At 35.4% G+C, this 22,558-nt stretch overlaps 1 protein-coding gene across 1 annotated transcript in view; it reads left to right on the top strand.

Annotated features, from left to right (window-relative positions):
* CNBD1 (cyclic nucleotide binding domain containing 1) overlaps window positions 1–22,558 on the top strand; it is a 403,074-nt gene that overhangs the window by 38,967 nt on the left and 341,549 nt on the right. Inside the window, exons 3-4 of the mRNA XM_023518062.1 lie at window positions 2,279–2,395; window positions 13,293–13,451. Coding sequence (XP_023373830.1) covers window positions 2,279–2,395; window positions 13,293–13,451 — 276 coding nt within the window. The remainder of the gene's footprint in view (window positions 1–2,278; window positions 2,396–13,292; window positions 13,452–22,558) is intronic.

The following is a 22,558-nucleotide window of genomic DNA, read 5'->3' as shown; positions in this document are numbered from 1 at the left end:
GATACAAAATCATATTGTCAGCAAAGAGTGATAGTTTGATCTCCTCTTTCCCAATTTGGGTACTCTTTATTCTTTTTCTCTTACCTGATTGCTCTGGCTAGGATTTCTAGCACCATGTTGAATAGAAGTGGTGACAGTGGATGTCCTTTGTCAGTTCCAGGGGGAATGCTTTCAATTTTCTCCATTCAGTATGATTTTTTCTATAGGTTTTTGCTATATGGTTTTATACTTATAAGTTCATTCTAGATCTAGTTTGTTGAGGTTTTTTTTATCATAAAAGGGTGCTATATTTTGTCAAATGCTTTTTCTGTTTCTAGTGTGATGATCATATGGTCTTTTGTTTATGTGGTGAATCACTTTTATTGATTTACATATGTTGAATCATCCTTTCCTCTCTGGGATAATGCCCATTTGGTCCTGATGGATTATTTTTTTGATGTGCTATTGAATTCTTTTTTCAATATTTTATTAAAAACTTTCGCATCTATATTCATGAGGGATATTAGTCTGGAGTTTTCTTTTTTATTGTGTTCTTTTCTGGGTTTGATATCTACTTTTCATTTGTACCCTATATCCTCTACTTCCTACTTATATGAGTTGGGTAAATTATTGTGGTTGAAGTTTCTTTTATATGTAGAATGTACAATAAAGTACATTAACATTTTCAGATTATATAAATATGAAATGGTACAGAAACAATGTAAAAATTTTAGTTCAATTCTTGGAATATAACAAGTAGCCAATAAAAAACAGGTAGATGTATAAAATAGATGGTTACAGCATATGAATTCTGAACAGAAAGAAAAACATCTTTGGAAATCCTCTAATGAAATCAGTGATTGGATTTAAAACATGAATGTATGTATAGAATGAGAAAAGGAATTAAAACACTTAATGTTATATTAAATCACATCCACATTGTATTAGTTAAATCAAGTTACACTACATTAAATTCTGATGGGATATAGAATTTCTCTTGTGAAAACCATCAATATTGTGTTTTAGGAATATTAACCAAGAGAAGAAAAGCTATTATAAATAGGTTAGAATGTGTTGTTACTATTTACATTGACAATGAAATAAAAAAGGGTTTTTCTTGAGAATTTTTGTATTCATTGCCATGAGACAAATATTGGCTAAGGTGTTTGTCAGTGTTCAATGAAGTAGAATCATTTTTGATAATTATCAAAATAAGCTGTCATGATGAAAGTTTATTATTTAAAAAAATTGACCAACTTTTCATGGTAATTGTCAATTGAAAATTGAATGAAGTAGAATTTCCAGAAACAAATATCATTACCTAATATTTAAAGACAATTTGTTATATTTCTGCAGGGTCTTCTTTATTGGCATTTTTGATATTTACAGCAGATCAAAACCTGACTTCATAAAAGAATCTTTTTGAGGTAGAAAAACAAGCATCCAATGCATTCAATACTATTTTGAAACAAGTAGATGAATAATTACATGCCCACTGAAGAGGAAAAACAATTAAATTCAAGAAGGGGGAAGCAGAGAAGGGGGTAAAGGGGCTTAATAAACTGCTACCTAACAGGTACAATGCTGGGGTACGTGACACATCTCCCAGGTAAAAGACAGAAATACAACTTGGACTATTCAGCACAAACAGAAGCAACGTAACCTAATTCCATGTACCCATATATTAATCTAAAATAAAAAAAAAAATCTTGAGGTGGAAACTTAAAAAGAGAAGCTCACCCAGGGCTCTGCTCTTGGAATTTATAATTCACCAGAAATAAGATCAGAAATCTTTACTCATAAAAAGTATCTCAGATGATTTCTGTAGTCTTCTAGATTTGGAAGATGTTGATATTTTTGTCTATTCCAGACCTAAAAATATAGTGTATTAGATTTTAATAAATCCTTGAAAAATTCAAATAAATATACTTTCTAGTAATGTATCTGTAAAACATCTGTAAATCATTTTGGAGAGATTTTAATTTTGTGGCATTTATACAAGAATTTTAATTATAGAAATAAAAGTGTAAAAAATTAAAAAAATTAAATTTTAGGAATATTAAAATATTAATTTTTTAAACTGAAAAATATTCACTGAGCACACTGACAAATGAGCGCACTGTCAATAAGAATATTTTTAAAGCACAAAATATTTATATTTTATATTTTTGTCATTTGCTTCTTAGGCTAACTAGTCTGTATATAATTATAGTAATTTGTATATATTGAATTAAAAATCTTTGTTTTGAAAACTATTATGATACTTTCAATTTAATTTTACTTTCCTCTTTTTTTAAAGCTCATCTACATCCAGTGTCTTATCAGTTCACAATACATTTATTAAGGAATATCCTAAAATATTTCTGCGTAATAAAAAAATCAGACTTCCGAAACTTTCCAAACAGGAGGAAAACAGGTAATAATGTCTTCTCTGGAAGGCAAGGTTGTGTGTGTGTGTGTGTGTGTGTGTGTTGGGGTGGGGGGTGCTCTTTTGAGCACAGGTGAAACTCAGAACCTAGAGCGCTTCTTCAGTTCCCAGCTCTCCACCCTAGGAAGGACATGAGGAGACAGAGGTTAATAGATGAGGGCAAATTAATTTTCTTGTTGAGCAAAATACCTGCCCACTGCTGAGCAGCATGTTTATTTAAACTTTTTCCAAGAAAAGAACCTTTTACTAATTAGTGTAAGTGTTTATGAAAGGAGTTAAAGTGCTTCATAGTGGTGGTCCAGTCTCTGGAGTACCAGGAACTGATTTCATGGAAGGCAGTTTTTCCACGGGATGGGGGAGGGAACTAGATTTGAAGAAGGAGCACACAGCTTCGATGGGTCATGTGCAGTTTATGGAAGAGTGGTGCTCCTATCAGAATCTAATGCCACTGTTGACAGCACAGGAGGAGGTGCTCAGGCGGAGGCGCTCAGGGTGTTTAGGTGGTGAATCAGCCTCGATGTCAGGAGCAGCTCCAAATACAGACAGGCCTCAATGGCTTGACCTCTACTTCTCACCGCCTACTGTGCTGCCCAGTTTCTAAGAGGCCACAGACCAAGTTGGGGACTGCGGAACTATAATGTTTTGTGAAAAACTTCCTAACAGAAATGGTGGAGAATGATTGTGGATGGGAGGATATTTGGAGTTATGTTATGTACAGAAGAAATAATGATGATGTCATAGAGCAACTGAAAGGCATTTGGGAAGTCTGTTTCACTGGGCTCCTGCTTCTAGGTGGACTTGTATTTAAATGTATTTTGTATATTTTTAAGGCAAAGAATTACATTACTTAAGTGTGTTGCAGAAGGTGTAACTGTTGTCTCTGCAAATGCTGGGATGGATTGCCACATCACATGGTGAGGCTGCTCCTCTCAAACTGTCCCTGGCCTCAGTAGAACCATAAGGTTCTCAGAGCAGCATCAGATCCAAAAAGGCAGTTTCTCTCCTTGGGTATCATTCCCTACTGCTGTTTCTTGGGGAACTTAAAGCAGATATGCCAAGTCCCTACACTCCATAGTATTCAAGTAGAATTGATCTGTCCACACCCTTGGCCACCTTACTACCCTAATCCCTGATTGTGCCCTGTAATTTCTATTGCCATATTCATAAGATTGCATTTCACATGTGCATTTAATCTGAATCTGAATTCATATTTCTGACAGGATTGACCCATAATTGTGACTAATGGATGTGGGTTGCCCTATAGGCAAACTACTTAGTGGCTCTATAAGGGAGATGATCAAGAAAATATTTTTACTTATTTTATATCAACATGTGTGATGTGGCTTAGGTTAAAAAAAGTGTTTAAAAAATAAAATTAAAAATGTTAGGAATAGAAAAAGGTTTACAGAATAAGGATATAAAGAAAGAAAATACTTTTTATACAGCTGTAAAATGTGTTTATGTTTTAAGCTAAGTATTATTACAAGAGTCGAAAATTTAAAAAATTTAAAAATTTGCAAAATAGTAAGGTACAATAAACTAAGGCTAATTTATTATTGAGGAAAGAAAATATGTTTTTTCCTAAATTTAGTGTACCCTAAGTATGCAGTTATATAAAGTTTAGAGTAGTATAAAGTAATTTCCTCATATACTCATCAGTCACTGACTCACCAGAGCCACTTCTAATTCTATCAGTTCTGTTTATGGTAAGGGCCCTGTATAGGTCTAACATTTTAAATCTTTTATCTTATATTATAAATGTACCTTTTATATGTTTAAATATACTTAGATACATAAATGCCATTGTGTTACAATAGCCTACATATTCAGCACAGTAATATGCTGCATAATTTTACAGCCTAACACGTGAGGAATTTTTAGATTCTTTATAAAAAACAAATTATTTCATTTGTACATTTTAGAGTTTAAATAAATTTTCAACACCAGTAATCTATTTGGGTATAGAAATATTAAAACTACATGTGGATAAGGAAGGATCAGAGTAAAATGCGCTTTAACAGTGGGAAGTTGTGGGGGTTCCTATCTCTGTAAGATTTATGACTCTAATTACCTACCTTTCAGGCTAGCTGATGGTTATGGTACAGCTAGCTGGAAAGCAATCATGACTTATTTTTAAGAGAAAGACAATTGGAAATTTAATTAGGTCTTGGTAAAAAGAAAATTTCATAGATCAATGGTGGGGAAAAATAAACAACCCCTTTCAGACCCTCAGCAGAGAGTTAACTCTGACTATACAGAGGCGAGAACAATATAAACAAAGGGATACAAATGCATTAGGATTAATTTGAATTGTGATTTAAAAAGGCATATTGTGGAAGACAGTAGTATTATCTCTCCGTGTACTATTAAGAAGGAAAACTTCAGACAAATTAAATTGAACAGAGTTTATTTAAGTAAAGAGTGACGCATAAATCAGGCAGCACTCAGAACCAGAGAGGTTTGGAGAGCTCCACCCAGTCCTGTGAGCAGGATCTTTTTTAGTCCTAACAAGGTAGTTGAGTAAAGAAATCACCTGATTGGCTACAGCAAGGTACCTGCCTTATGTGGGCATGGTATGATGAAACATTTCCTTTATTTGGGCATGGTTTAATCAGTTGACTGCCTGTGAATTGGCTGAAGCTTGGCTGTTTGTTATTGGCTAAAACCCAGCTAAAACGTTAGTTCTGAGTTAGGTTTCCGATTGTTTATGTACTAAGTTTGGTTGTAATTTGTTGCATAGGAACTCAAAATTCTGAAATAGCCTCAGGCAAATAGGCCCCTGCTTATTTAATTTAACAATGGGAATTTATTATTTAAAAGGTAATTATTAAGTATTTACAGAGATAGCATTACGCCTGTCATTACTTGGTAGTCAGTAAGTTGGCTTTACTGTCAAAGTGACTTTCAATAAACTTCAGATCAGTGCTTTTCAAACTTTAATATGTTCATGCATAAATTCTCCTAGGGGACCTTATTAAAAGCAGATTCTGTTTCAGAGGGTCTTGGGTGGGGTCTGAGAGTCTGTATTTCTAATAAGCTGCCAGCTGATGCTTGTGTTACAATTTGAACAATTCAAAGCCTAGAGATTACTATATGATGTGTCTCTCAGAATGTGAACAAAATCACTAAACTGTAACATTTCTGTTGGGAAAAATTTCTACTGGGAAAATTTCATCCTCATTTTAAAGTATTAATTCATTTGTCCATGGGCTTATTTCAATTTGGTGAACCACAAGGCTGTATGGTCTTTGGTCATAATATAATCCTTTGATTACATTTAGTAACAAGTAGCATATTGCACTTAATATGCCCAGCAGGCAAGTTTGGAATTGTTTTATTTTACTATATTTTTATTCAGTACTTTTTAATGAAACCCAATTAGTATATATTATTTTAAACAGTCCATTTAAATTAGGCACATGATCAGATTAAAAAAAGAGAGAGGAAGAGGTAGCTTGCTATGTTTAAAAGAAGTTTCCAGGTTTATAACTCATCCAGGTAATGGTAATATTTTGTAAAATCATTTTCTTTTAGTTTGTGTTATGTAACTTAATAATTTGAACAGGGAAAAGCAAAAGGATCTTGGCAGCGTGCCTATGGCATGCTCCCCTCCCCTCAATCCCAGGACCTCTAGTGGAGTCCCCTCTCAGGTACCCAAAGCAGCTTGACTGGAAGAGGTCTACTGGGGACGTTTCTCCTGAGCTTGGAAATCTATGTGTTCAGTTGGCCAAATTACCAGTCATCCAAGCTGTCAAAGTGTTTTGTGTAAGAAATGATGCTTGTTTGGACCTTAGATTTGAAAGAGAGTAAGACATACCAACTACTAGAATTGAATCTCAGAATTCTACTTCTAGATCTAAAAGCAGTAAAAGTATAGCTTTGATCTCAGTTAAAATAAGGAGAGACTTTCCTGCAATACTCGTTTTTTTCCCAAGCACATTTTAAGGCAGTGATTGGTATGGTGCACACACAGCTTTCATGGATTATACCTCATAGATTCTCTCTAAGAGTGTGAGGGCAGAGAACGTTCTAAAATAAAAACGAATATTTGGAGATGAAGCAACTGAAAAGCTAGAGCAAATGGTTTCTGATGGGCTAATTAACAAAAAAGAAAACTCTGCAAAATTTCACTTTGAACTGTAATTTCCTTTTGAGTTTTTGGACTCCATTTCTTTCTCTTAGCACTGCTGAAATTCCCTAGGTGATACAGAGAGCTTGAAGTAGGGCTTATTTCATGGTGGCTTGATGATCTAGTCTCAGGTTAATTAAAAAATATTTAACCCCCATAGGCTATTTGAAAAATATGTATTGAATATTAGAATAAATGAAACTATCCTTGTTATGATAATAAAACTCACATTTTCTCTGAAGATCCAAGGTCTTTTGAATGAAATGTTTCTTGTGTGCATGTGTTTTAACTTAGAACTATAGTAATTCAGTTTCACAAGTTTACTCCAAAAAGAAAAATTAAAATTACATGACCTAGAAAGAAACCTCACAATAATGCCTTATTATTTATTCATTCATACAATGTATACTGAGCCCCAGCTGTGTGGTAAGTGCAGGTCCACTAGGATCCCCATGCTCAGAGCTGGGTAGTGCTGACAAGCTCTGAGTAAGAGGTGGTAGGACTCGGTAGTGGGTGTCAGGGGACTTTAGGCTAGGAGAGATTGCACTGAGAGTGCTTACCTTAGGGGAAGATGGTGTACTGGAGATCAGGGAAGGCTTTTTGAGGAATGGATGTTTAAACTGAAGGGTAAGTAGGAGGTGTACAGGAGAAGAAGAGAAAGAATATTTGAGGCAAAGAGAATAGCATGTGATATTGTTTGCATTGTTGTTTATCCAAATGCTGGCAAAGTGATCTTAGCTGATACTCATTGCCCAGTTGTGTAGTTGTTAACATCAACTGGTTGGAAAAAAGTTTTTCAAAACTTTTCAATGATCTCTCTCATGAGTGTAAGATAGGAAGGATGGTTTGTGGTGGTGGAGATGCAAAGAGGAAGGAAGGAAGGGAGGGAAGGAGGGAGGGAGGGAAGGAGGAAGGAAGGAGGAAGGAAGGAGAAAAGGAAGGAAGGAAGGAAGGAAGGAAGGGAAATTTATCTCCCTGGAAATTTGTCTCCAGATTGGCCCTTCTATTATTCTAAATTAGTTATCCCATTCATTACTTAGATTGGGGCTAAGATCTACTTGAGAAGATTACTATAAAACAACTAAGAGAAATTTTGAAAAGTTACAGAACACATTTTCTCTAAGTCAGGGTTGAATGACAGTATAGCTCAATGGCTAGAACAATGTTCTATCATTATTTCTCAACAATTAGCAATAATCCTAGTCATTAGCGCTGAGAGAAGTGGTCTACAGAATGTGGAAATGGGGTTGGAAAAGGAGCTATAGTAGGTGGAAGCCATTGATGTGAGTGTATAAAAGCCCAACAAATAGTTAACTTAGGAAAGCTAGACAAAATCAAGGATCAGTTAAAATTAGATAATGTAGATTTGTAATCATTCAGGTGTGTGACTAAGGCAGCAATGTTCTGTAGTTGGAAAAGATAGAGTGGTTAAAGTGGAAAAAAGAAAATGACTCATAGCTGGGAGCTGAGAGAATGAAGATGATGAACACTTTTTTTGCCTGAGTTAGGAGTTCAGTAAATGTTTTTTGAAATGCATGGTAGATACAAGGAATTTAGGTTATGAGTGAAGATAAAACATGGTATTTGATTATTATACATGAAATATGTATTATTATGTTTAAGGTTATCTTAATATATCCCTACTTTCTTTATTTGACCTATAATTTTAATTTATTCTTAGGAGGTATATCCGTGTAACCAACCTCAGTGTCTTAGGCTCAAATTTCTCTTACCTCCTCTCAGTAGAGTACTGTGGCATCACAGCTCACAGCAACCTCAGACTATTGGGCTTAAGTGATTCTCTTGCCTCAGCCTCCCAAGTAGCTGGGACTACAAGCAACTGCCACAACACTCGGCTATTTTTTTGTTGCAGTTGTCATTGTTTTAGCCGGCCTGGGCAGGGTTCGAACCCTCCAGCCTCAGTGTATGTGGCAGTACCCTTCCCACTGAGCTATGGGTGCCACTTACTGTTTAATAGCTTTCTCTGAAAAATTTCAGACTTTCTTGTATATTTGTCTAGTTGGCTATGTATTCTGAAAAATGTATTGCTGTTAGCCTAAAGAATACAGGTAAGTCCAACTGTTCATTTTTAACTGCACATTTTTCTATAGCTTTTTAGAAAAGACAAGCCAGGACCTTGAGTTTGGCATAGACATTAATTTGGTAGAAACTAGGGAAATACTGCTTACCTCTGTCTAACCTTAAAATATTTTTTCTTATGTTATAAGAGATGACAGGATTCCAATACTGACTGTCAAGAGTTTATAATGGAACTTGCTTTGGACTCCTCAATTTTATCTTTGGATATGTTTGGCAGTGTGTAGGCTCAAGTCAGCACTCTTGCTTAGCACAGGACAAACCCTGCAAGTTGCCAACTTTACATCCTGGGGGTGGGAATTTACCCATAATTATTTGACTTGTTTGGTACTAGTGATAATTAAGCCGAGCTTGACAGATGGAGTTAATTTAGCATACTTAGAGTGAAATAATTTAATTTGTATTTTTATGAGTCAGATTGACTTCTGTTTCTGTAATAAAAAGTGATAGATGAATCCTATAACAAACATCTTAAGAAAGAGTCTATGTATATTACTCCCCATCTAACCTCTGTTTTACCCTGTAAAATTTATATGGATTTGCTAGTGTTTGTGGGTGGGGTAAAGAAAGGTTTTTAAAAATGATAAAGAACGTTTTATGAACTATAATATAAGAATATATAGAGGAAAATGTGTTGTGATGTCCTATGCACTAATCAGAATTGAGTTTAGGTTTGAGTTCTACCATTAGACTATTGTATTGTTTTAAGGGAATTACTTCAAAGTTTGAATCTTAGTCTGTACATGTAAAATAGTGATAATAATACTTACTTACAATTATGTTGGAGGACTGAACGATACAATATATGCTAAATTTTATCCTATTTTATTTATGTATCTTTTGTTCTATTTTATTTCTCTTGGCAGTGGTGTTAATACCTGTTATCTGAGTTTACTGAGGCCTTTTTTTTTCATCTAGAATATGATTGATTTAACACATTGCTGTATATAAAAACTATATTTTACACTATGAATGGCTCTACCAATAAATGATTTTGAAATATCATACACTGTCTATTTGGAAAACTTTAGTCCATTGATTTATCCAGACTTTTCAAATGTTGACATTTTTTATGCAATATTAAAAATTCGCATTTGTTGTGATCATCACTGACTGATCAGATTAGAGAAGAATTTGAAGCTGCTGATAGGGGTGGAAACTAGTTTTCCAAAATTCTGTTTTTCCCTTAGAAGCTTGAATTTTATCATTGGGGACAGATGCTTTACTCTTTTTGAAGTGGCAATTTTATTTCACTTCACTCGTTTCTGGAAGAATATCTTCCAAACATCCAAGTGATATCCACAAGAAGTCAGTTGTCACAGTTTGTCATCTGTTCTATTATGTAAAAATGGAGCACAATGTAAAACGTGGATAGTTCAGCTTGCAACTCAGATAACAGCAGGAGCATTTTTACTCAGGGGGGAAAAAAAAGAAAAAACCCTTTAAAATGCTGCAGAAAGGCTTTATATATTTCACGTCTTCACAGAGGGTATTACAAAGAAATATACTCAAGGATAAAACGGTTGAGATTCTGTAAAATCAATAACTTTTACTGGCTTTTAAAAATTGAAAGTTTGTGATAATGAGGGATTCAGTACTTATTAAACTTTGGTTCTTTTATCAATATTTGTTCATTTCATCCAAATTTTCAAATGTATGGCGTGAAGTTCATAATATAATATTTCTTTCTTTTTATATCTATGTCATCTGTGATCAAGCCTCCTTTTTCATTTCTGTTGTGATTTATTTCTGACTTTTCTCTTTTTGTTCTTCTTCTTCTTTTTTTTTTCTTTTTGCAGTTTTTGGCCAGGGCCGGGTTTGAACCCACCTTCTCTGATATATGGGGCCAGCATCCTCTTCCTTGAGCCACAGGCACTGCCCTTCTCTTTTCTTTCCTGAAGAATATTTTTCCACATTTGCTAGACATGATTGTGGCAAGATTATTAAATTTCTGAATAACTAAATTTTGGATTTCTCTATTACTATTCTTACAAAGATTCTTTTCCCTTTATCATAACTTTTCCTACTGATTTAGGGTATATTTTTTCCCTTTTTTTCTTGCTTTTTTTTGTTTGTTTGCTTGTTTTTTAGACACAGGGTTTAGCTTTGCCAACCAGTCTCCAGTGGAGTGGTGTGATCATAGCTTACTGCAGCCTCAGTTTCTGAGTTCAAAGAATCCTCCTGCCTCAGCCTCTCAAGTAGCTGGAACTATGTGTGCATGTCATCTAATATTTTAGAGTTCTAATATTTTAGTATTTTTTGGAGAGAGACGGTCAGCTAATATTTTAGTATTTTTTTTTTTTTTATAGAGACAGGGTCTTATTATGTTGTCAGAATTCCTGGTCTCAAGTGATTCTCCTGCCTCAGCCTCCCACAGCTCTGGGATTTCAGGTACAAACCAGTGTATCCACCCCTTTCTTCACTTGTTGAGATGGAGCCTTAACTCAGATTATCAGCTTTTCTTTGTCAGGTTAAATTATGGAATAAACATGCTTTTATAAGGGGGGGAACCTGTGGCCTTCTGATTATGATATTATTTTCAGCACAGAAGGAGGCAAGATAAGCTTGTCTTTCTTTGCTGAATCCTTTTTAATAAAAAATCTGTTCTGTGAAATCAGGATTCAGTCAAAGGCTGCACCTGAGGACCTAAAAAGCCACATGTTCTTGAGGCCTCAGTTCCCCACTCCTTTGTTGCATTATTGAGTTTTATAATGGAAATATAAGGATGAGAATTATTTTCTGTTATTTCCTAAAGAGCACAGGACATGAATCAGTCAACCAGCCAATCAGTTAATCAATCAATCAATTCATCCATCCAATGTGCATAGCCACTTAACAATTTATTCCTATTTGTTTGGAACCCTTGGTGGCATTTGGCTTCAACTGCATAAATATCATTGAGAAAAATTCTAAATCCTTTGGCTGGTTTGAGATTTCCAAGAGGAAGGCAGGAATTCTGGGAATCTCCTACATTGCGCAATTGTGAGGAATTTGAGCAGAATGAGTCCATGGAAACACACTCTTCACATTTCTACCCCCAAATCTGCCATATCGATCTTCACCTCACATTCTAGTCCATGGAACTCCTCTTCTCCAGAAGACAGGAACTTTATTCTGGTGGCACTTGGTAATCAGGGATGAGTGGAAGAAAACAACAAATAGCTCTAGACCTGAACCATCATCATTGCTGAGTTTTACTGTGCTTACTATTATAACTTATTTAGAAGAATAACTAAGGATTAGCATTTTGGTTTAAGTTCTAGGTCTTCATGTGTGGAATGGTAAAGTTCTCTGAAAATAGAGGAAAAGAAATTGGATTTTGACTTTTAATTTTATTTCTGTATTTAAGTTCTACTGGGGCATCTTTTTTATATACTTCAGATAAATAAATTTTACTATTAAGATTTAATATTCTGTGACCTTTAGATAAGTTAAAAAGAAACAAAATGCTTACCAGTTCTGTAGCTATGAAAGATTAAACAAATTATATATAAACTCTTAAAACTGCAATTTCCTTAGTGATAATATCATCTACTTCATTTGGTTAGTGTTAATGAGATGATGTGAATTATCATGTTTACCAGAGTAGCCAGTACATTTAATGGCTCAACTAATGTTAGATGTTAATGTGATAATTTACTATTGTTATTGCTCTTTTACATAATCTTGTATTTAATTTAATTTTTTATTTCCTATGTATACAATTAAAAGTATATGCTCTAGACCTAATCTATGATCATTTTTATAATCTCCCTCACTCTTTTTTTCTTAAAAAAGGATACCATATGTTCGATCCATTGCCCCTAAGTTTTCCATGACCTCTTTTTTTTTTTTTCTTTTTTTTGAGATGGAGCCTCAAGCTATCCCCCTGGGTAGAGTGCCATGGCATCACACTCATAGCAAACCTCCAACTCCTGGGCTCAAGCGAGTCTCCTGCCTCAGCCTCCCAAGTAGCTGGGACCACAGGCGCCCGCCACAACGCCTGGCCATTTTTTGGTTGCAGCCATCATTGTTGTTTGGCAGGCCCGGGCTGGGGATTTGAACCCACCACCTTAGGTGTATGTGGCTGGTGCCTTAGCCACTTGAGCCACAGGCACTCTCTTAAGGAGAGTGTTTGGTACTAGAAAAATAAATGGGCAAAAGTCACTCATTCACACATCTCTGGATGGCTTATGAATATAATATACCATAGCATGAGAATAAGGTAGAGTGGCTACTTTCAAGATGTTCATAGATTATCAGAGGGAAACAAAAGCAAAATGAATTATTGTTGGTTCTGTAAAATAGTCAACAATGAGGGTATGAACATAAAGAGAACGGTGTAAGCCATTGAATTAACAGATTTCATTAAAGTAGATAAACTTTATATATTATGAAAACTGTTTCAATTCCTTAGTTATAATACATGAAATACATATGACCAAATTTTACACATTGAACATATTTCACCTATGCTAATTCCTAGACTTAACAAAATGACACGCACCACTGTACTACTGATGATTGAAACACTTCTAATGTATTGAAGAGTAATGTGCTATTTCAATGCCAAATTATCTTAGAACAATGCATTTCTACTCTTGACAGTAAAGTAAAAGTTCCTATAAATAATTTTTGTACAGTATACAACACCATAAAATATCATCTTTCCTTACTCAGAAAACTTAGCGAAAGCAGAAGAAAAAGTTCACGCCCACCACCTGATGTTTCTCATAATATAGCTGACCATGTTAAAAAAGCACACGCGGGCCTCATTTTATATGGACAAAAAAAACTCACAGACCCCTCGGTAGTGCTCCTAAATATCTTAAAAAAATTGTAAGTATTTAAAATTTATTACTTCTTTTAATTGGATAATTCTTTTGAATGGCTTTATTATTTTCAAAATGTGTTGTCTGCAGATAAGTATATTTTAGCTGTAAGATAGCATGAGTGGTTGATTCAGGGGAGCTGGAAATATAGAGTTTTTTTCTACATAATACAATCTCCATGAATACAAAAAAATAGAGTTTTTTTCTACATAAATACAATCTCTATGAATTCCATCTTCCTGGCTTGTCATGAATATATGGCAAAATTTGTAGCCCATCATTTTAAATTCAAGTTGCAAGCAAAACATGTGTTATTTACCAATGATGAAAATTAAAATTATGTTTCATTAGCTTATGGTTGTTTAAAGGTTCTTTACAGAGTTTAAACTGTCTTCCTCATCACATAGCCTTTAAATAAACTTACCTCAAGTCCTCTTTAATTTCTTGGACTACTTTGTGCTGCAGTAGAATACAATTGCTGGGAGGAGGAGGGGATTGAAGGAGAGAAATAAATCTGAATGGAGGCTGGTTACTACAGATGGTCAAAAGCAAAGTTAAAAAGGGACCCTGGGAAAACATAATATTGTAATTGTTGCATATCCAAGGCTGGTCCCATAGATTATTACTGTGCCTTTTCATGTCTGGATACACAAGTAGTTACCATTGTGTTACAGTTGCCTACAGTAATTCCTGGTGTAGGTTTGTAGCCTAGACACAATAGGCTATACCATCTAGCCCAGGTGTATAGTAGGAAATGATCAGAGTTTCCAAGAACTTTGAGAATGGTCAGATATTTGATGCCTTTCACTTATAATAACAATAACCAAAAAATAATCACAGCAAATACCAGTCACTTTGAAGTAAAGCAGTTGTGAGAGAATTACAGAGAAGGAAATCATAACCACCTGTCATACAGGATTGTAATTAAACTGGTAAGCTTTAAAAATTGGAAATTAAACCAGAATATGTTCAGTGAATTTGTTAAAAATATACGTTAACTGGTAAGAAAATCACTAAAGCATTGAAAGGTATTGGAGCTATAGGATGCCACAATCACCTTCATTCTGTTAGACCATAATGTTGATTAATATTGCATTGGATTCAAACCCATGAATAACTCTCTGCTAATTTCAGATTGTGGTGGTTGAAAGATTTTTTAACAGTGGTAATCCCTGTCTTTCTGACCAAAATGAGGTAGCAGGTTTCCAAATAACAAAGGTTCTGGTCTGAGACAAAGGAGCAGCCCAGCAACAGGGACTGTAAGCGGCCGTGGTTCTGTAGCAAGGTGTCAAAGTCCCAGGAGGTAAATCTAGGTTTGTATTAGGATGAAAAATACAAATGGGTAATGGGTAAGAGGCCAAGCACCAGTTTTAGCAATGGACTGAAATGAAAATCAGAAGCTATGATGGAGAGTTATCCAAGCACAGGTAAGAACAGAAAAAGAAGCAACTTTGCTGCATCCTTACGCACACCTCTACAGATTACATTTAATGGCCAATCTCCAAATACTCAGGATAATAGATGTTGGGTCAGTGTCAATTTCTAGAACCCACTGGCTCACTCATGTGTGAGAAAATGGGTGAGTGGAGATCCTGGAGCACTGCAGACACACACTTTCAGTGGCTCGGGAAGTGGAACTTTTCATGTGGCAGATCTTCTGTGGCCAACCATGGGGTGTGGGGCTGTGCCAGCCTCTGAATCACAATAGCAGAGTAGGTGAGAAGGGAATTCACTTTTACGGCATGTTCAGTATTCACACAGAGCCTTAAATCCTGTACATAAAATTTCTGATTTAATCCTCCCATCCACACTTTGAGGCAGCTATACTAAGCTGGTGAGTAAAAGAGCAGGGCATGTGCTAAATCCACCAGTCTTTGTTAATTCTTCTACAGGACACATAGTTTATCTTCTCTTCCCATTGTGACACTTGTGTCTTAGTTTTATGTTGTTGTGTAACAAATTAACATAAGCATAATGGCTTAAAACAATATACATGTATTATCTTTCTGGGTAAGGGTTAGCTGGTTCTCTTTCAGCTTTTCACAAGGCCTCCCCAGCCACATTCATTTCTGGAGCAAAAGATTCTTTTTCAGGCTCAAGTGTTGTTAGTAGAATTCAGTTTCCTCTTGCTATGAGCAGGGTGCTTTTTCTCAGACCTAGAGACCCCCCGCAGACCTCCTTGCTATGTGGCTCTCTGAAGCCCTTACAAAACATGAGAGCTTAAAATTTCAAAATTAGCGAGGAAGAGCCTCTGTTTCTCTAATTTTTATCTTTCTAAGAGAAATATTATGTACCCTAATCAAGGGCCTGTATATCCCATCATCTTTGTTAAATTCCAGGGGTTAAAAGCAAATCATAGATTCTGCTCCCACCCCCAACTCTCAAGGGGTAAGGATAAGGGCCTCCTTAGGGTATGTTAGCCACTTTTAGTAACATTATTAACCTCTCTGTGACTCTATTAATCACATTGGCAATGGGATTGCATGCTTATGTACATAATACAAAAGTCATACAATTCAAATCTGTTTATTGATGGAGACGTTATCGGGACTTATCAGTTATTCTGACTAACTAAACCACGATCAGATTGACAAGTTGCTGCTTCAGTGATGTGATTTGATACCTTCTACTAAAGCTCTTCAGTTTGTCATCTTGTTTGAAATTTTAATAAATAGAAATTAATTTTGGGTCACAGTGACCTCTTTTTAAAGAAACGTAAGATTTAGAAACTATTGAATATTGATAACTTGGTATGATTTAGTTTAATCACACTGACTAATTCTTAACTTCTACTTTAAACCAATGGTATGAGTAAATACTGCTCGTGGGGAAAAGGATAAGTGATGTGGAAACACCGAAGTCATTGGAAAGGGCATTAAAATAATTGGGGTGGTGCTGCCACAGGGAGGGATTTGAGGAACTAGGGGGCACTGTGTAATTAGAAAATGTGTGTGTGAAGGACAATGGGAAGGAAGGAGCGAAAGCGAGAAGGGGGTTGGGAGCCTGTTTGTTTACATTTTGTATTTTAAGGCCTATCAGATTGATATGTAGTATAAGCGTCTCATACGCATTACTTAGGATTTTGGATCACAGTTAACTTTGATTAATTATAACAACCACAACAAACAAACAAAAAAAGGGGGAGTGGATGGAGGAATATTAGGTAGCTCTCAAAATAGAAGACCAACAGCTCAGTGCTGGAGAAGCTATGAACTCTACGGCAGCTCTGCGAATCTCTTCAAGGTACAACATTGGAGTCAATCAGCTATCAGTTTGATTGGACGTTTTTTGGCTCACAGTTTAATTTCAGGGCTGGGGATCAGAATGTTGTTTGCTTTTTGCATCTGCCCTTTGGATAAATGTTGAGGAGGCAGTACACTTTGATGGGCAGTTTTGTTGCATGTACATGCAATTGGAAAAGAGGCAACATTTCAGAAAAAAAAGTATATCAGAAGGAGGTGGAAATGAACATGAATAAACAGTATGAAAAGATAGGAACTAAAACATGACTTGGAATTTTAATTTCACAATAATTCAGAACTGATTTTAGTTTTTACCCACTAATGAATCCATATGCTTTTGAATTCATCTATGTTTCTAGCAATATTCCTAGTATTGGGAATACATAATATCTTTGCCCTCATGGAGCTTACATCCTCATATAAGAGAGAGATAGTAACCACAGTTGTTATTTATTTATTTATTTTTATTGTTGGGGGATAATTGAGGGTACGAAGGGCTAGTTACAATGCTTGCCTTTGCTGGGTAAAGTCCCACTAATAACAGTGTCCCATCTCCAAGGTGTGTGTCACACATTGTGACTCCACACCCTCTCCCTCCCTCTCTGCTCCCCCATTCCCTTCCCTCCACCTTGTATTAGCATCGCTTGTCCTCATATCAGAATTGAGTACATTGAATGATTGTTTCTCCATTCTTGTGATGCTTTACTAAGAAGATTGTATTTCTACTCCATCCAAATGAATACAAAACATGTAAATTCACCATCCTTTTTAGTGGCTGAATAGTATTCCATGGTATACACATGGCACAGCTTATTAATCCATTCTAGGATTGGTGGGCATTTAGGTTGTTTCCATATTTTGGCAATTGTAAATTGAGTTGCAATAAACAGTCTAGTGCAAATGTCGTTATAATAAAATTATCTTTTTCTTCTGGGTAGATGCCCAGTAATGAAATTGTAGGATCAAGTGAGAGGTCTAGTTTGAATTCTTTGAGGGTTCTCCATAATTCCTTCCAAAAGGGTTATATTAGTTTGCAATCCTACCAGCAGTGTAAAAGTGTTCCCTTTTCACCACAACCATGCCATCATCTGCAGTTTTGAGTCTTTGTGATGTGGGCCATTCTCGCTGGGGTTAAGTAATATCTCAGGGTGATTTTGATTTGTATTTCTCTGGTGATCAGGAATATGAGCATTTTTCCAAATAGTGGTTAGCCATTCATATGTCTTCTTTGAGAGAAGGTTCTATTCATCTCACTTGCCCACTGACATAAGAATTGTTGGATCTTTTTTTGTTGCTTAATTAGAGTTCTCTGTAGATTCTAATTATCAAGCTTGTGTTTGATTCATAATATGCAAATATCTTTTCCCATTCTGATGGTTGTCTATCTGCTTTGGTTGTTGTCTCCAGTAAGCGCAGTTATTATGTCAGTTAGTGCTAAGTGCAAGGAAGAAAAACTAATGCTAAATAATGGATAGAGCATAATGGAATGTCAAAAAGTTAGATAATTAAAAAATGAGATAGGTAGCCAGTTACATATCTTGGAAAAGTGATTCTAGGCAGAAGATTGCAAACATGATTTGCAAATAGAAGGAAAAAATCGCTAAAAATACAAATTGGCAAGGAAGCCATTATGGTGAAAAGTGCAGAGATGGGGGAATGGTTATGGAAATGAAGCTTCAGTAGCAGCCAGGACCCAGATAGTGTGGGTGCAATTGGCACATTGTCATTTGCAAGGCAAAGAGTTGTCGTGGGGATGGTTAACTCTGGATGCCAGGAGGAGATCTGAGGTGATCTGTCAACATCTCTGAAATTGATGTAGGTGAAAGATGACGGTGGCCTGTATTCTGTGTTCAGGAGTTAGATTTGACTTGTAGAACTTGATTTTTCCTTCTCTTCTTAAGACATGAGCAGGGTGGAGTTGATAGCCCTTGAAGAAAATCAGATTCTCTGCTCCATTTGACCACTAACATGATGGAGGGTGCTGGGAAATTCATCTGATACTCTCATATGTTGCTATGTGATTGCATTGTCAACACCAACTTTTAAAAAGCAATTATAAAATACTTTGATAAAAAAAATTAGTTTCTTCATAAATGACTAATTTCTGAAAAAAAAGACATTTGTGTGTATCTGTGGGAGTTGTGAAAAGGGTAGAAGAGAGGAACTTATAAATGAGCTGTGAAAAGCAGTTTAAGATCCTCTGAGAAAACTTGGCCCAATTGTTTTTTCTTCTACTTTGTCCAATTAAAGATGCTTCCTTTGAGAGAATGAGGCATCTGAAGATCATTATGTTTCAGTGGAGCAGTGATGCAAAGCCACTTCTCAGGAATGACCCAGAGGAATTGCTCCCTGGAAGAACATCAGGAGGATTTTTGCCTTTTAAATTCAGGCTGTTTAAAATCCAAATGCAATATGTTTCTTATACTATTGTCCTCTGGTGAAATAGCATATCATGAGAAATTGCAATCTCAAACTATATTTAAGGGCTATATGCATTTTACCTGGTGGGGATATTAATTCTATGAAAAATATAGTATTTTGAAGGACAACCCCATGGAAACAGAAGCTAAAAGGGAAGATCGATTAATAAAGAAGGAAGTGAATACTGAAAGTAATTTAAATTTCTGACAAGAAACAGTGATAATTTATGATATCAGAATAATAACTAAAAGAAGAGAATTATTTGTGTTAAGCAGATGAGCTAGCAAAGGACAGAAATTAAAAACTCCCTGACAGTATATTGTTATTATAGAAGGAAATAACCCTGAATCTTAATATGTGGCAGATAGAGTCATAATGATATTTGGAATGTACATATCGCAAAATGCTTGGGTTTTGAATTCAGAATTGCATTTTGAACTGGATTTCTCCAGTTACTAGTTGGTGATCTTGGGCAAATTTCTACTTCTTGGTATTCAATTCACTAATCTATTATAAGGGCATAATTATTATCCTCATAGGCTTATGACTGTTGTGAAACCTAAACAAAGCTAGACATGTAAAGCCCCCAAAGTATTACTTGTTTCATCTCTTCTCTTTCCCAAAGAATCTTACATATCATGGTGGTTTTTTACAAGAAATTTTACTATTAACATGTTTTTGCCATAGTTGAATTATAAAGGGGTTCCTAGTGTCTTAGAATAACAATATGTCCCATTTTTCTTCATTCAAGGAAGCATATACGAATTTTTTCTTATAATTTATGAATAAATAATAGCTATTATTCATCATATATTTGCATTATTTTCATACTGGAGTTTAAGAAACTATTATAAGTTTCTTATAAGAAACATACTGGAGTGATATTTTCATACTGGAGTTTAAGAAACTATTATTTAGTCACAGATTAACCATTATTTAAAAAATGTATCTTTATACCTTTGTTCTATGGTTTGGAAATCAGCAAATATCTTCTATTATAATAATATTATTTTTTTCTTTGCTAAATATATTACTGCAGCATAGATGTAAATGTCAAAGGGGAAACTTCTTGTTTTGGGTGACTTTTTTTTTTTCATTTCAAGTGAGAATTTTTTTATCATAGAAATATTTGACTAAGTATATGATATCATGTGTTGTACAGATTTAATGACATAATGGAACACAAAATCTTTCAAAAATATTTCTTGTGGGCAGCACCTGTGGCTCAAAGGAGTAGGGTGCCGGCCCCATATTCCAGAGGTGCCGGCCCCATATACCGGAGGTGGCGGGTTCAAACCTGGCCCCAGCCAAAAAAACAAACAAACAGAAAACAAAAACTGCAAAAAAAAAAAAAAAAAAGTATATTTCTTGTAACAATTACCTATTGAAATTATCATAAAAATTATATAATTTCACTAAAAATGTTACTTGCCTTTCTGGTGCAATTGTTAATTCTTACAGACTATTAAGTCATATTAAAAGTTAGTGCTAACTAAGGACTTAGTTTTACATACATGCAATTTTGCCTCAAATGTGAGCAGAATGCTTTGTACTCTAGGGTTTGTCTCATGATATGAGGACCATTTTAGAGAGATTTAGAAAATAAAGTCTAGGCTCCAGTTGTTGCCAGAATTTCTCTCTTATGCTGAGTCCTTGTTGCAGTGGTCATTGTTTTAGCTGACCCCAGTTGGGTTCAAACCTGCCAGCCTCGGTCTATGTGACTGGCGCCATAGCCACTGTGCTACAGGTGCCAAGCCTGCCTCACATGTTTTGATTGTTATGTGTGTACACATGAAGGATAACACATGTGTTATGTGTGTCTGTTGTTATGTGTGTACACATGAAGGATTGTTACACCTTCTTGGAGTACTGAACCCTTTATCAGTATGCAATGCTCCTCTTTATTCTCTTGCTTTGAAGTCTGCTCTGTCTGAAATTAATAGAGTCACTACATTTGGTTTTGATGAGTGTTAGCATAGTGCATCTTTCTCTATTCCTTTACTTTTAATCCACATGTCTTTCTATTTAAACTAGGTTTCTTGTAGATAACATAACAGGATCTTGGTTTTTGATCCAGTCTGTCTCTTCTTACTAGTGTATTTAGACTATTGATATTTAAAGCAGTTATTACTATAGTTGGCTTAATATTTACCATATTTGTTACTGTTTTCTACTTGTCCTTGTTCTTTGTTCCTATTTTTTTCTTTCACACTTTTTTTTTGCCTTTTCTTTTTTTAAAAGAGAGAGAGTGACACTGTCCCTGAGGCTGGAGTCCAGTGGCCCAATCATAGCAGCCTACTGTAGCTTAACCTCCAACTCCTTAGCTCCAGTGATCCTCTCATCTCAGCCTCTCAAGCAGCTAGGACTGCAAGTGTGTGCCACCAGTCTTAGTTTATTTTTAAGAATTTTGTAGAGATGGAGATCTCACGATGTTGCCCAGCTTGGTCTTGAACTCTTTGACCTCCCAAAGTGCTGGGGTTACACATGGGAGCCACTATGCCTAGCCATTTTTGTAGTTTTAATGGACCATTTTGTATGTTTCATTTTTCTTTCTTTCCTATTGTAACAATTATGCTTCAATTTTTACTGTTTTTAGTAGTTATTCTAGAGTTTGCAATATACATTTACAACTGAAGACTACTTTCAAATAACACCATGCTACTTCACGTGCAGTACAAATAGCATATAATAACAAAATGTTACTAATTTCTTCCTCCTATCCCCTGGATTATTGCTGTCATTTATTTCACTTATCATAAGCATACAAAGGCACACACATACACGTATATATACTTGAATATACAGTTCAATACATTTTGTTATTTTGAATAAATTGTTATCTGTTAAATCAATTAAGAATAAGAAAATATCTGCTCGGCACCAGTAGCACAGTGGTTATGGTGCCAGCCACATATACCGCAGCTGGTGGGTTCAAGCCTGGCCCGGGCCAGCTAAACAATAATGATAACTGCAACACAAAATAGCTGAGCATTGTGGCAGGTGCCTGTAGTCCCAGCAACTTGGGAGGCCAAGGCAAGAGAATCACTTAAACCCAAGAGTTTGAGGTTGCTGTGAGCTGTGATGTCACAGGACTCTACTGAGGGTGACATAGTGAGACTCCATCTCAAAAAAAGAAAAGAAAAAGAATAAGAAAATAAACATTTATGTTTTACCTTATTCATTCTGGAATACTCTTCCTTTCTTTATGTAGATTAGAGTTTCTGACCTGATACAATTTTTCTTCTCTCTGAAAAACTTCTTTTAGCATTTCTTGCAAGACAAGTGTACTGCCAACAAAGTCCTGTACATTTTGTTTGCCTATCTGAGAAAATCTTTATCTCTGTTTTAGGTCTGAAGGATAATTTTGAAGGTACAGAATTCTAAGTTGGTGGATTTTCTTTTCTCTCTTAATAACCCTAAATATTGGCTCGGCGCCTATAGCTCAACCGGC

This window comes from Otolemur garnettii, unplaced genomic scaffold (assembly GCF_000181295.1).
Source record: "Otolemur garnettii isolate 467f Iridium unplaced genomic scaffold, OtoGar3 scaffold00004, whole genome shotgun sequence".
NCBI classification, from domain to species: domain Eukaryota; kingdom Metazoa; phylum Chordata; class Mammalia; order Primates; family Galagidae; genus Otolemur; species Otolemur garnettii.
The sequence above is the reverse complement of the archived record's forward strand: the minus strand, read 5'-3'. Positions and strand labels throughout refer to the sequence as shown.